Below are 14,600 nucleotides of genomic sequence, written 5' to 3'. Positions count from 1 at the left end.
AACAGACATTTTCCCAAAGAAGAGGTATAGATAAATGAAAACAGCGACTAACAAGTAAATGAAAAGATGTTCAACATAATCATCAGGATAATGCAAATGTGAATCGGAACCAAAATGAGACACCACCTCATACCAGTTGGAATGGCTATTACCAAAAAGACAAGAAATAGCACATTGTTGGTGAGGTTGTGGAGAAAAAAGGAACTTTATTCACTTTTGGGGAATGTAGATTGGTGCGGCCACTGTGAAAAACAGTTTGGAGGTTCCTCAAAAAATGAGAAATAGAACTTCCACATGATCCAGCAATTCCCCTTCTGGGTATCTATCCAAAGAAATTGGAAAACTCAGAAAGATGCATGCATCCGCATGTTCACTGCAGTATTATCTGTAATAGTCAAGATACAGAAACAACCAGAGTTGTTCATTGATGGATGGATGTATATGTATATTGAAATATTATTCAGCCATAAAAAAATGAAATCTTACGATTTATGATAAAATGGATGGACCTCAAGGACATTTTGCTAAGAGAAAATCTTGCAAGAAGTGAAACAAAAATTTACAGCATCTTTCAAAGAATATTGTGATATTTTCTAGTTTTAGAGAAAAGAATTGCTGTGAATATCAAAAGCCATGTTAATGGAAATGCCATGGAGAAACACTTCTTGAGCCTACCGTGCTGTTCTGTGAGGGGCTGAGTATATATGAGTGAGCAAAGTAGACCCAGGCCTAACACGAGTGTTAGTCTAGTAGGGGAAATAGTTATTACTCAGTAATTTCACAAATAAATACATAATCTCAAATTGCATTACGTGCTTATGGAGGAGTGTGGTGTTCTCTGAGAAAGTCTAGGAGGTTGTCTGATTCAGTTTGATTGAGGGAAAGCTTTTGGAAAAGGGGCCAAATATGAAGAATAAATTGGAGGTAGCTGTGTACAGAGTAGAGGAGTGTTTCAGAGGGTGCGGTGTGTGCACAGGCCCTGCAGTGGGAAAGAACCCAGAACTTTTGATAACCTGATGCCCTGGAAGACCAGCGGAGCCGAGCTGCAGTTGGGGGAGGTGTGGGAGCGGGAGCCGTCCGGTGTGCTTTACCAGACCTTATTAAGGATTCTGTATGATTCTAAGTGTAGTAGCAAGCCATCGATGAGTTCTGAGCAAGAGTCTGGTGTGATTCATGTTTTAAGAAAATAATTGCTGAGTGAAAGAATGAATTCGAGTGGGGCACAAATGGGGCACAAGCGGATGCTCGGTGGCCAGTTAGGCTTTTGCAGCAAAAGCAAAAGAGACCCCTGGCTTGGACTTGGATGGCGCCAAGGACAGAGAAGGACACATGTGGAGGCTGTGTCTTTGAGGCAAAGCCAGCTGAGCTTACGGGGACAAAGGAGAAAGATGACCAGTGGCTTTTAGATTGGGTGGGGCGGGTGACTGTGTGAGAAGACCAGTAACACCACTGAACTGCATACTGGAAAATGGTTACGATTCTGCATTTTATGTTCTGTGTATTTTACCACAATTAAGACAAAGACTGGAAAGACACATCTGTACTGGGCACATTCAGTTTTAAATAGAAAAGTTACATAAGACAATTTAGTGTTAGTTAAAAAACAGTGGATTTGGAGCTAGGACCTGACTATAATGTCTAGACAAGTGACTCTTCCCTTCAGGGCCTGAGTTTCATCATCTGCTGAGTGTTCTTGTGAACATTAAATGAGGTGATGGGACAGCTCCCCGCAAATTTCATTTGTATCTGCAGCCCAGGCTTCTGAGTGAGTGAGCCTGGCGTCCCTTCTCACTTCATGCTGATTTAATGCTAAAATAACCAGAACCTAGTGTTTACAGATTATCCCAAGTGCTCATGGGATTTTAGCTTCTATTACATTCATTTTCATTGTTCTATTTCATTTTCAGGGCGATTATCTGAGATAATAGGTGCCCCCAACCTCTGTTTTTAAAGATGAGGAAACAGAGATGAAGAATTTAGATGGTCCTGCCCAAGGTTGCAGAGTCAGCATAAGACAGATTCTGGTCGCAAGTAGAATGTCTTTTCTCTTTATGACGCACGTACTTACGAAAACAGGTCATTTGTACCTATTATGTGTATGGATTTTTTAATTTCCTATTCCTTATCATTTTATGACGTCACATTTTCTGATTTTAAAAATCAGTCCTAATGTCTGCTTCCAGACCAAAGCTAAGAGTAAATGCTGCCAATATTAGACACTTTTGGATCCTGCTGGTAGCCTAGAGAATCTAGTTATAATAAAACTCTTAGTAAAGGTTAACTTGAGTTATAGTTAACATAGAGTTATAGATTACCCACATACCATATCATTTGAAGCTCTTTTTCATATTTCACTTAAAAGGGATGTATGTAGTACTAAAAGCGTCTTTCTATAACATGGATATGTATTATTTCTAGGTGGTCTTGCAGAAGTGCAAAGTCAAGTCTCTCTTGCACAGCCCTGGAGACTACATCCTCTTAAGTGCAGACAAATATGAGATCAAGGTGAGGTTTTTTTCCCTTGATTAATTTGCTTCATGAAAGAGTGTGGTACAGGGAAATATTTCAAGGGAGGCAGGAATGTCTTTAGTCTAAGCCCTCTTAAACCCATTGGAAAGAGAATTAATTCATTTTCTCTGTGCTCTAGGCAGTTTCTAACTCTGATTTATAAATGAAGGGGGAAAAATCCACAGAAAAATATCTTCAGTGCATTCTTACCATTTTCTTAAGACATGTATCTCCTGCCCTCCTCCATTCTTAGATATGAAGTATGAAAACATAAACATCTGTTTGTATAATAATAAAAGCAATTTGCAAAAAGTTTGCAGAGCACTCCGGCATATATTTTTATTTCATCTTCTAAGATGTTCCATATGGTAGGCACTGTCTTCATTGCAGGAACTTGGGTTCAGAAGAGGTTGAATATTTTACACAAGATTACACAACACATAGGTGCCAAATAAGAATTTGAGCCCCTGCCTCAGCTGTGAAGCCTGTGGTGTCTCCAGTTCACTTCAGTTTGTTTCTAACTTAAGCAGACACAAGCCACATTGTTTAAAAACGGGTTTTTCTCTGGTGATGCGATCTATCATCTTTCCTAACTTTCTTTTATCTGTAGATTTGGCCAATTGGGAGAGAAATTAACTGTAAGTGCTTAAAGACGCTGTCTGTCTCTGAGGACAGAAGTATCTGCCTGCAGCCAAGACTTCATTTTGATGGCAAATACATTGTCTGTAGTTCAGCACTGGGCCTCTACCAGTGGGACTTTGCCAGTTATGATATTCTCAGGTAATATTTCCTTGGGCCTTTACTGTTAATAGTCTGTTGCAGTTTATTAATAAAGACAAAACAGTATTTGGATAAACTAGTTAATAACTTGCTTTGGGGAAATGTTTACTCACATCATCTGTGCTGAAAATCTCAAACAAAAATATTTTACAGGCAGTAATTAAATTAGAAAGAGGTATATGTTAGAACGTAGAGACTCTAGCTTCTAATTCCTCTTATGTGCTGTGTGCTCAGTCACATCTGACTCTTTGAGACCCATGGACCATACATAGCCCACCAGGCTCCTCTGTCCATGGAATTCTCCAGGCAGGAATACTGAAGTGGGTTGTCATTTCCTCCTCCAAGGGATCTTCCCCACCCAAGAATCAAACCCGTGTCTCTTGAGTCTTCTGCATTGGCAGGTGGATTCTTTGCCACTGCACCACCAGACAAGCCCAATCCCACTTCTTAACTCTGAGTTAACTTCCCCTTTCACAATGTCTGGATTCTCCTGCCAGTTTTTCTGGAAAATGGAAGAGTTTGGATGAAAAGATCTTTCAGATTTCCTCTAGTTGTAATATTTTAAGTTCTACTTCCTGGTCATTTGAAACTGTGCATTAAGGAATCAAGTGACCTTCTTTTGACTAGTAGAAAGACAGAGGTACTTAGAGAATGTTACAGCCTGCGGGCTTTCTCTTCACCGAAATAGAGGCCTGTGGACAGTTTTGTGATTCACTGCATAGACCCCTCTGGAGACGGCAGTGTATGGTAGCGTATTGGAGGCTGGGGGAAGCCAGTGCTGTGTGGTGATGAAGAGAACCGACTTTGGTGATAAATAAACCTTGCTTTAAGACCTAGTTCTGTAAGTTTCTTAACCTCTCTGTGCCTCAGTTGTCTCACCTGTAGAGATTAAATTAATTGCCTCTAATGAGGATCAGTCCTAAATGAAATCAGTCCTGAATATTCATTGGAAGGACTGATGCTGAAGCTCAAGCTCCAGTACTTTGGCAACATGATAGAAAGAGCTGACTCATTTGAAAAGACCCTGCTGCTGGGAAAGATTGAAGGCAGGAGGAGAAGGGGATGACAGAGGATGAGACGGTTGGATGGCATCACTGACTCAATGGACATGAGTTTGAGCAAGCTCCGGGAGTTGATGATGGACAGGGTGGCCTGGCGTGCTGCAGTTCATGGGGTCGCAAAGAGTTGGACACAACTGAGCAACTGAACTGAATGGGGATCTAGCTCAGGACCTGACAGTCTGTGTTATTAATACTTCTGAGAAGTCCTACGTAAAGAAACCTGTTTTAATTTGTTTAACCTACTGTACCTCCCACACATTGGCATGGTGCCCTTGCTTGGAGGCATGCCTATTGACAGCCCACAGAATTAGTGTTCCATATCGTGCTTCCCTGGTGGCTCAGATGGTAAAGCGTCTGCCTGCAATGCGGGAGACCCGAGTTTGATTCCTGAGTCTGGAAGATCCCCTGGAAAAGGAAATGGCAATCCACTCCAGCACTCTTGCCTGGAAAATCCCATGGACGGAGGAGCCTGATAGGCTGTAGTACATGGGGTTGCAAGGAGTCGGACACGACTGAGCGACTTCACTCACTCACTCACTCAGTGTGCTTCAGAAAGGACTGCCTGGAGACAAAAATTGAACACTTTATCTTCATTGTTTTTACGTGTGACTGTTTAGAGGTCAACTCGAATGGGATCTGATCCTGCCGGCCAGCAGCTGACGGCCCATCTTTGGTCGTAAAGTTACAGCCTCATCACTGTCTTCCTGGAGTCAGACATACACTGCTACTTTTTTTTTTTTTTCTAACCAGTTAGATTTCCAAGCTATCAGAATAATTTCTAGAAATAATTGATAATTGCACCCTGACGGAACAGATCCTAGAAAACATTGGTCCAAGCTCTTCATTTTACAGGTTGGGGAACTGAAGCTGAGAGAGGTTAGGGGCCTGGCCGAACATCCCACAACTCACCCTAGCCCAGCACCCACCCCACCTCCATCCGTGCATCCGTCCATGGCTGGATCATCCAGTAGACATATGCCCAAGGTAGCAGCAAGCCAGAGAGAAGGAACTTTTGAAAGAACTTGATTCTTTGCAAAGTAAGAAATTCAAGTACAGTTGGCCATGGGTTTTGCACCCACAGATTCAACCAACTGAGGATGGAAAATTTTTTTAATTTTCAAAAAGTTCCAAAGAGCAAAGTTTTGAATTTGCCATGCATCAGCAGCTATTTTCATAGTATTTACATTGTATTAGGTACAAGCAATCTAGAGGTGAATTGAAATACATGGGCGGATATGTAGGTTATATGCAGATACTGCACCTTTCTGCACAAAGGACTTGAGCCCCCATGCATTTGGTATCTGAGAGGGCTCCACAGCCAGGTCCCCCCAGAGACGACTGTAGTCACCATGGGGAAGTCAGGTCTTTGGTAGTTTACTAATATTTTTGTTTGAATTAAAGTTTGGAAGAGAGGGGTGCTGAGGCAGGGTGGAAGATAGGTGTTGTAATCTTTCTCATGCTTGAAGTCTATAAAGGTTTCATTGAATCCTGCACCTGCTTTTCTCCTGTAAGAATGGCAGGTAGAGTCCAGATTCCAGACAAAAGTTCTGTTAGTTTTTGCTGTTTGGATATACAAACAGGAACTTTTGAAAGAACTTGATTCTTTGCAAAGTAAGAAATTCAAGTACAGTTGGCCATGGGTTTTGCACCCACAGATTCAACCGAGGATGGAAAATTTTTTTTAATTTTCAGAAAGTTCCAAAAAGCAATAAACAGCTGACTACATGCAGATGTTTTAATGGTTGGGAGAAGAGCAACATGGAATGGGGTACTCTGAGACTCTGCCTAGTTTGAGAAGTAAAGGAAAGCTTCTTTGAGGAGGAGGGTCAGGCCAAGCCGTTAAGGGTGAGGAGATGCATCTAGCTAAGTGCTAGGGGTGTGAGTGTGCCGTGAGGATCACGGTAGACCGAGCGTGCAGCCTGCTGAAAGGCCCAGGACCCACCGGAGCCCGGTGCACCTGCGTGACTGAAAGGCCAGTGTGGCAGATGGGAGGACAGTGGGAGCCAGGAAAGGGGTTGAAAGTTCGAATCAGGTGGTAATAGGTGTAAATTTAAGTGTGAGGTTAAATGATTGACAGTGTCCAAAAGCAGAGTGGGGAGACCAGCTGAAAACCCTGGGCGGTAGTGCAGGCAACAGGTGATGTCCTAGATCAGAGCTGTGGCAGTTGAGGTCGCAGTGAATAACTCAGAGGAAAATTTAGGAGGTAAAACCAGTAGACCTTGGTGGTTGGATTTGTGGGTTTAGAGTTGGATGACTGCCACATTTCCTGTCTTGAGTGTCTGGGTGAATGAGCAAGCAAGGAAACAAAGAGAAGCCGGTTTGGCTACGAAGTTTAGTTTTGGACCTGAGGAGTGTGAGGAACAGGTCTTTGTCTTCATGCTGAGTCCCCCTCCCTTCCTGGTCCCAGACTGGAGTCCGATTCTGTGTACGCTCTTTCCCTTTGACCTCCCTGCTGGAGCCCGTCGTGCGGGGCCTCTCATGGATCCTTCACTATCGAAAGGTGATGACTGTGGTGATTCTCTCCATTTCCTCTGGTTAACGTCTGCGCGCACACTCCTTGCTGGTGTCCTTGTTTAGATGTAGAGCAGACGGGATGTCACCTGGGCTCAGGCGGACAGGCGCAGCAGTTTGCACAGCTCTGTCTTGTCGCTCTTTTCCCAGCGCTTCTGAAGAGAACACTGGCGTGTCACCTTACTGAGCTTGCAGAGACTGAGAGCTGCTGTTTTCATTCCTGTGCCTCTTCCGCACGGTCTCTCCCCGCTTGTGCCTTTGTCATCAGTGTTTTATGAACTGCCAGCCTGAGAAGGTTAAAGCTGTCCTCCCTGCTCTCCCAGTTTTCTCTAACTTACTACGAATCTGTTATTATTAAACGTTTATAAATTATTTGGGAAACTTTATATTTTCAGCCTCTGACTGTTTTGAGCGGAACCTGTGTTTGCTGCCTGCAGAGCAGAGCAGCACCAAATCACTTGATTTTCCGCCTTCTTTCTGGGCTTGGGGGGTTCCCCTCGGCCAGTGCAGTCTGCCCCCCACATCTGTGTGCTCTGCATCCACGGCCGTGGAGGGCTAGCCGTACTGTGCCGTTCTATCCAAGGGACGCGAGCATCCTCAGATTCTGATATCTGAGGGGTTCAGGAAGCAAGGGATGGGGATGATGTATAGCAGTTTTTACCCAACGGTAAGAATGGAATGTTAGACTCTCCTTCTGACTAGTAACTAGCTAGTTGTAAAGCCTTAGCCAGAGTATTTACCCTGGCTGTACTTCAGTTTTCACATCTTAGAAATGAAAATATTAAATGAGATAATCTGAAAGATCCTTTCCAGCTTAGATGGGCATTTTATGCTTTTATAAATGTTTGTTTCCTTATATGCCTGTGTTATGTTATTATGAAGGGTTTTTTTCCCACACCTTTTTTCCAAAGTAGGGTGAGTTTTATGTCTTCATATTTTCCTTTTTATAAGAAAGTTCATTTAGTTTTAAATTTGCTTGAATTTTGTATTGTTTTTTTCTTTGACTGCACTGCTCACAGGATGGAGGATCTCACTTCCCCGACTGAGTATCGAACCTGCGCCCCCTGCAGTGGCATCTCGGAGCCCTCACCACTGGACCACCAGGAGATTCCCTGTATTGGTCTTAAATGTCTCCAGAAAAGATTACAGCAGCATAACAGATGCACAGTGGCCTTCATGCCTGGTTCACGTCTCTTAACTCTCATCCTTGCAGGGTCATCAAGACTCCTGAGATAGCAAACCTGGCCTTGCTTGGCTTTGGAGACATCTTTGCCCTGCTGTTTGACAACCGCTACCTGTATATCCTGGACTTGCGGACAGAGAGCCTGATTAGCCGCTGGCCTCTCCCCGAGTACAGGAAATCCAAGAGGGGCTCCAGCTTCCTGGCAGGCGAAGCATCCTGGCTGAACGGACTGGATGGGCACAACGACACTGGCTTGGTCTTCGCCACCAGCATGCCCGACCACAGCATCCACCTGGTGTTGTGGAAGGAGCACGGCTGACACTGTGAGCCGCTCCGCCCGCTGACTTCGGGTGCCGGGGCTGCGGGTTTGGGGTGCAGCCTCTGTGGTAGCCGACTGCATGAACCAAAGTTCTCACCTCATGGTATCATCGCGCAGTGCACAATCATGTATCTGTTTGCGGGGGCCAGGGCTTGGGGCGGGGGCTCGTTCTGTTGACACACAGCACAGCAGGCTGGCGGGGTGCACCGCTGGTCCATTTGTCCTTAGTTTGTGGGTCAGTGTGAGAGGCTGCATCTGGGGTTCATCTTTCTTGAATATTGATTTTGAGTAAAGAAATTTAAGTGGCTCATTAATCTGCTAATTGGTTGCCTATAAAAACACAGTCTGTGATTAAAGCTTTTTACCATTGCCTTTTTCTCTGTTGAAATTGAAGCAAAGGTGCTATGATGTTGTTACAGCAACTTTTCTCACGCGGGCTCAGCATTTACAATAGCCCGTGTTGTAGAGACCACCAAGTCCTGTGACATTCATGCTCTCCGCCAACACCAGTTCTAAAGAGAATGTGTCTGCAGTGCAAATGCAGTTCTATAGATTGATGGTTTGTGACACACTTTGAACCCTAGTTCTTGTCAGAGCCAGGATTGGCCATGTCTGAGCTGCACAAAGTTCCGTAGTCTTTGTTTCTGTGGAACAGGCTGGCCCCGGGTCACCTGCCACCGCCATGACTGCGTAGCGGTGCCATGGTGCAGTGGAAGGCGCCAGGCTGGCAGACCGAACCCTGGCCGTGCTACCCAGGAACCCTCAGCCCAGGAGTGTCGTTCTCGGCCCCGTTTCCTGTCTGTATAGCTAGTTGTTAGGCTGTCGTTTGATTTCTGGGATTCTCTCTGGTCCTGTGTCTGCCAAGCTGTGCAGAAGTTGGTGCTTCAGTTTTGTCTGACTGCTAATTCGTTGTTTCTTGGCATTTGGAGATAATCTGCAAATGAAATCACTGATACAAAGTTGTCATCTCTAAGGAAATCAAACATGCAAAAAAAGAATGGATAAAAGGGAATGTGGAAAATGTTAACACGGTCCACTTTAAAAAATGTAAGCAGTTGGTGGAAGAAGTGCTGAGAGGAGTCGGGGTTCTCTGAAGAAGCAGGGTGCCAGATCAGAGAGAAAGACCCCTGACCCTGACTCTCCTTCCTCCTCTGTCTCTATCTTGACATGTAGCCTCAGGCAGGCTAACTTTCTGTTGAAAAGGAAGGAATTGCGCTAGATGAGGGTTTGCAGACTCGCAGGCCCGGGGAGCCATGCAGATAGCGTGAGTGAGCGCAGCGCTCTGGGCAGGAAGGCGCTGTACCGAGGGACGCGCGTCTGCAGGGCAGTTTCAGAGCCCTGAGCGTCAGGCAGGAATAAGCCCGGTGTTGGCGCAGGTCTTCTGACTTTTCAGCCGGAGGTAGGCATCCAGAACTATATTTGTAATTCCCTAATTTTAAAGATGTGGACAGTGGCTTGGAGTAAAATACAGTGGGCCAGTAACACAGCGAGTCTTCAGGCTGCCAGCTCCATTCCCCACCTTCTCGTTCCTGCAGACTAGACGATGCTGTGATTCAGCAGGGGCAGTGTTTTAATGTAATTGTCACAAACGTTAGGGAGGAAGTCGAGGGAACAAGTGTTGGGAAGAATTCAGGAGTTCCCCATTGTGTGACAGAGGATTCGGGGGGGGGGGGGTTGTTTCATTCACAGACCCACAGGAAAGTATTAATAGTTAGAAGATGAATTTAAGAGCTGGAACCTGAGTGGGAGGCTCTGCCTGGGAATATGAGGGATTCCTTCTTCTTGTTAATTTTGATATTAACCCATTTTTCAGGTAGGAAAAAGGTTGCTGGCAGAGCTGAGAATGATTCAAAGTACAGGGGGGACGCTGCTCTCCCAAATCCTATCACCCTAGAGCCTGACAACGGACCTCTGAATGCTGCAAAGTCAGGGTTTTAGAGAATTGACAGTTGGTTCCAAGGGTGCATTTAGGTAATATCCATGCCGAGACTCTGAGGAAATCAGGGGAAAGAACAAGATCTTCACGCCCCACATCCATCTCACATTGATTTCTGTGGGTGAGCGCTGCTTGGTCCTTTTAAGAAATGGGACTAGGTTCAAAGCTGGACTCTATTGCTCAGGAACCTCAGGAGGCTTTGGGCCACGGTGAGGGGAAATGACTTTTCTCATTTCATCCACCTGGAGCGTGGAACTGAGATCACAGATCTGATGATCACCCGTAGCCCCACCTCACCTTCCAACATACATACACTTGCTTTAAAGAGCACGTGGTTACATAGTCATCTGTGGGGAAAACTTGGAAATGACAGCCCTGAAGCTTGTATGGCACATCTCCTTCCACTCTTCAGTGGTGAATACCAAAGTTACCATCAAGGCAGCGCAGTGCTCGGAGTCCTGCCTTCACCCCTCTTCACATAGTATTGCGGACCAGAGTCAAAGCGGTGGTTTTCCAGTAGTCACGTACAGATGCGAGAGTCGGACCAGAAATAAGGCTGAGCACCGGAGAACCGATGCTTTGAATTGTGGCGATGGAGAAGACTCTTGCAGTCCCTTGGATAGCAAGGAGGTCCGTCAGTCCTAAAGGAAATCAACCCTGAATATTCATTGGAAAGACTGATGCTGAAGCTGAGGCTCCAATACTTTGGCCACCCAATGCAAAGAGGCAACTCGTTAAGAGAAGACCCTGATGTTGAGAAAGATTGAAGGCAAAAGGAAAAGGGCGCTGAAGAGATAGTTTGATAGCCTCACTAACTCAGTGGACATGATTTTGAGCAAACTCTGGGAGATAGTGGAGGACAGAGGAACCTGGTGTACTGCAGTCCGTGGCGTGGCAAAGAGGTGGACACGACTTAGCTACTGAACAACAGCAGCTTCTATAAAAATGGAAAACTGACTCATGCTTTGGAAAAAAGTAAAGCGAGGTGGGGAGTTGCTGAGCGCAGTGGACGGGGGACTCAGGCTCCTCTCACAGAGTTGGGGCGCCCTTTCCCGCGCACCGACGTCTGCTTCCGTAGCGCGGACGCTAGGGCTTTGCCTTTGCCTCTTCTCTTTGGAGTATTCTCTTTTCTGAAACATTCTCAGGTCATGAGCAGATAGACTCCGTCTTTCTTCACGAGCTTTGGATTTCTCCAGTGACCCTAGTGTGGTAGAAGGTGGGGTGGCTCTCTGCTCGGGTCTGTGGAGGGACACATAAGAACCTGGGGCTCTGGGGGGAGGATGGGGCCCGAGAGAGCTGAGGGGGTGTGAGGTCTCAGCAGAGTTGGTTCCCATTCCAAAGGAAACTGGTTCCCCCAGCAGGCCCCATTATTTGAAGACTGTAAGTGATGTCACAGCTGGGTTTCACCTGACCTCTTAGACCCATCGGAGAAGTAGGAAGAAAGACTTCCTCCAGGGGAGGGGCTCGACTTTGAACAAGTCCCACAGGAAGTGCCCATGTTTGAATGGCTTTTAAGTGGGAGAAGTGGAATACTGCTGTTGGGTTTTAAGGTGTGCACCTCCTTTTTCATAGTTCAAAGTTGCTCTGTTCTGGCCATTGGAAATGCTCAGGAAAACATGAGTGAGGATTACATGATCATGCTAGTATTTGCTCTCAGGAGAGTGTTTACTGCTCTGCATTTGTAAAACATCTTAGGGAGAAAAGAAATAACTTCTGCAAACAGTATTACATTAGTCATGAAGAAATTGTTTCTGTCAGGTGAGGCGTTTCAACTGAGCAGAAGTGGCTGAGGAGAGTGGAGCCCGGCTTGACACGTTGCTTTGGCCAAACCCAGCCAACGGCCTGAAGCCGTGGTCATTGCCCCGGCTTCCGGGGTGCCTAGAGACGGGTCTCCCCACCGTTCCGCTCCTAGCTCTCCGCGCCTCCTCGTCTGGGCCTCTGCCGGGCCCTGGTGTCCCAACCGCTTGCCAGTGTTTGTAAGGAAGTGTGTAGTCAGACTGCTGTCCCGGGAGGCAGCCTGGGCCAGGGCGCACTCTCCCCTTTGCCTTCCGCCCATAGGGTTGTTGGCACAGGGGAGAGGCCCCAGGTCCATCCCCTGGACACAGCCTTCCTGCCTGCTTATGCTGGTGCTTGCCAAGATGTTTAAGATGACCAAGACCCTCCTGAGAATTCTGCAGTCCCTAGATAGAGTGTCTGACGGAGGGGACAGGTTAGCACTCTTGACAGAAATGCCTGCCAGGCACCTTTGTGTCCTGATCTGCAGCTCCTTATGCTTACTCTAGGAAATTGATTTCAGGATAAATCATCAAATGGATTACCAGTTATCTTTGCACCATTCCTTCAGCCTGATCGGGCTGAATGACCACGCTCGGTGCAAAAAGGGGTTTTGCTCTCAAGTTGTTTGAATGTGTTTCCAGTCTCCCCTGTTGCGTAAAACTTGTATTACAGTCTTGACTAGTGTGAACATACTTAATGATTGCAGCTTAAGAAACCCAGCTAACTTCTACTCTTCATGAATGTACTCAAATAAAAATGTGTTTTTGCATATTTAAACCTGGAAATTTATTAATTCAGATGAAAAAAGCTCACCGCTGTTGGTGTCCGTATACTGACATTGTGAACAGACACATTTCATTCATTTAGACTTAGTTCTCTTGATGAGAATGCTCAGGTTGAAACAGGCTGTTCTCACCAACCCAGCACCTATGGCAGCGTGGAACTTTTGTTTCACTTATTTGATGTGTGTTGTGATCTCGGCGGAGTGAGGTGAAGTTTGTTTTGGCGCTGTCTGGGGCGGGGCAGAAGGGATTGCTTAAGCAAATAGTGGAATGACTGCGGAGCAACATGTCTCTGTAAGATGAGAAGTTACTTTCGTGCGTCACAGAAGCATTCTTCACCCGTGAGTGATTGTGCTAACTAGCAATCATTTGTCTCCATACATGAAAGCAGGTTCCCTTGACCAGGCAACATTTGGTTCGCCAAGCCTGAGTTACTGTTTGTACTTGAAAGAAATAAAGCTGCGTTTCCTTAAAAATTGCGTTCTGCCATGAAGACTGCTTGCTTGTCCCGCAGCCCGCCCTGGCCAATTCCAAGGAAGCTTTTCAAAAGCAAGTGTGTTTGAAATGAACTGTTCCTCGAATGATCTAAAGCGACTCTGTTCTGCTACGGTTTCTGTACATTCTAGAATGTCAGTCCAACAACGTGATGATCTCTGAACGAGGCCCAAGAGTGGAAATAAATTTAAAAGCAAAGTGCAGGGAAGGATTTTGGCGACCTTCGTGAATAGATGGAAATGGGGAGGACGGTGTCTTGATGCAGGTCCGGACCTGGGAATCCTCTCTGGCTCCTCTGAGCCCACCTGAGGATCAGTGCGTCCCCAGGTTGGCTTGTCCTTTCTACTTGATGTAACTGCCTAGGGCCCGTCCCCGTACATGGCCCTGTGCCTAGCCCCCAGCAGGGCCATGCGGGGCCCTTGTGTTTCACAGGTGGGAGGTTGAGGCTTGGGCCCGTCACCATACATGGCCCCGTGCCTAGCCCCCAGCAGGGCCATGCGGGGCCCTTGTGTTTCACAGGTGGGAGGTTGAGGCTTGAAAGGGTGGCTGGTTGCTTCCAGGAGTAGTAAGTGGGGGGAATGAGGCCTGGTGCTCAGCATTCACAGACACGGGTTTCTCCTACCTTTTCTTGCTTCTCTTCCCATTCTCTCCCTACTTCAGTTTCTTCAGTCCAGACCTGGGCCCCTGCCCAGCCCCCTCACTGCTCGTGTGCCCCTCCCGAGCCACCATGGACTCTGCTGCTGGGGCATTTCCCCCACCACTCCTTGGAGCCCGTGTCTCCTCTGTCCAGCAGCCTTGTACAGTCGCTAAGTCATGTCCGACTGCTCTTGCAGGACTCCCCCACCCCCACCCTCACCGTCCACCGCCACCACTGCGAGAGTCAGTTCCTAGGCAGGTTGATAACGAGTCTAGGGGTCGCCAAGGAGATAGGGGTCTGGAATTCTCAAGGAGGAAGAAAGGACAAAGTTTTTTTCTTTCTCCACATTCCTTAGGATTATATAACAAAAATGTATCCTGCCTAAGGACAGTCTCTGGATTCAACCTTCTGTTATCTTAAAATGTTGATTATGGGAGTAGACCTGGTCTTTACAAGGATGCATCTCGCCTGAGGACAGTGTTATCTTAAAACGTAAATTATGGGAGTAGGTCTGATGAGGTCTTTACAACCTCCAGATAGTCTTTGGATTATGTAACTTCATTGTTAACACTAGCAAGCGGGTACTCTTTCTACCCCCTTCTGATGCCTATG

At 46.4% G+C, this 14,600-nt stretch overlaps 1 protein-coding gene across 12 annotated transcripts in view; it reads left to right on the top strand.

Moving 5' to 3' along the window:
• The window catches only part of FBXW2 (F-box and WD repeat domain containing 2), a 30,806-nt gene extending 17,955 nt beyond the window's left edge, over positions 1-12,851 (top strand). For 4 of the 12 annotated variants that reach the window (XM_086413983.1, XM_086413978.1, XM_086413980.1 and 1 more), the window contains exons 6-8: positions 2,419-2,505; positions 3,119-3,288; positions 8,074-12,851. In XM_086413983.1, coding sequence (XP_086270109.1) covers positions 2,419-2,505; positions 3,119-3,288; positions 8,074-8,362 — 546 coding nt within the window. In that variant the 3' untranslated portion in view covers positions 8,363-12,851. Of the gene's footprint in view, positions 1-2,418; positions 2,506-3,118; positions 3,289-7,879 lie in introns of all 12 variants that reach the window. The other 8 variants (XM_086413981.1, XM_086413979.1, XM_086413988.1 and 5 more) reach the window with 4 other exon arrangements.
• The last annotated feature ends 1,749 nt before the right edge of the window (positions 12,852-14,600 follow it).

Source organism: Bos grunniens, chromosome 8 (genome assembly GCF_055505025.1).
Source record: "Bos grunniens cultivar Pamir isolate PY7600 chromosome 8, Bosgru_T2T1.0, whole genome shotgun sequence".
Taxonomy (NCBI): domain Eukaryota; kingdom Metazoa; phylum Chordata; class Mammalia; order Artiodactyla; family Bovidae; genus Bos; species Bos grunniens.
This window is presented reverse-complemented; position numbering and strand designations above follow the sequence as displayed.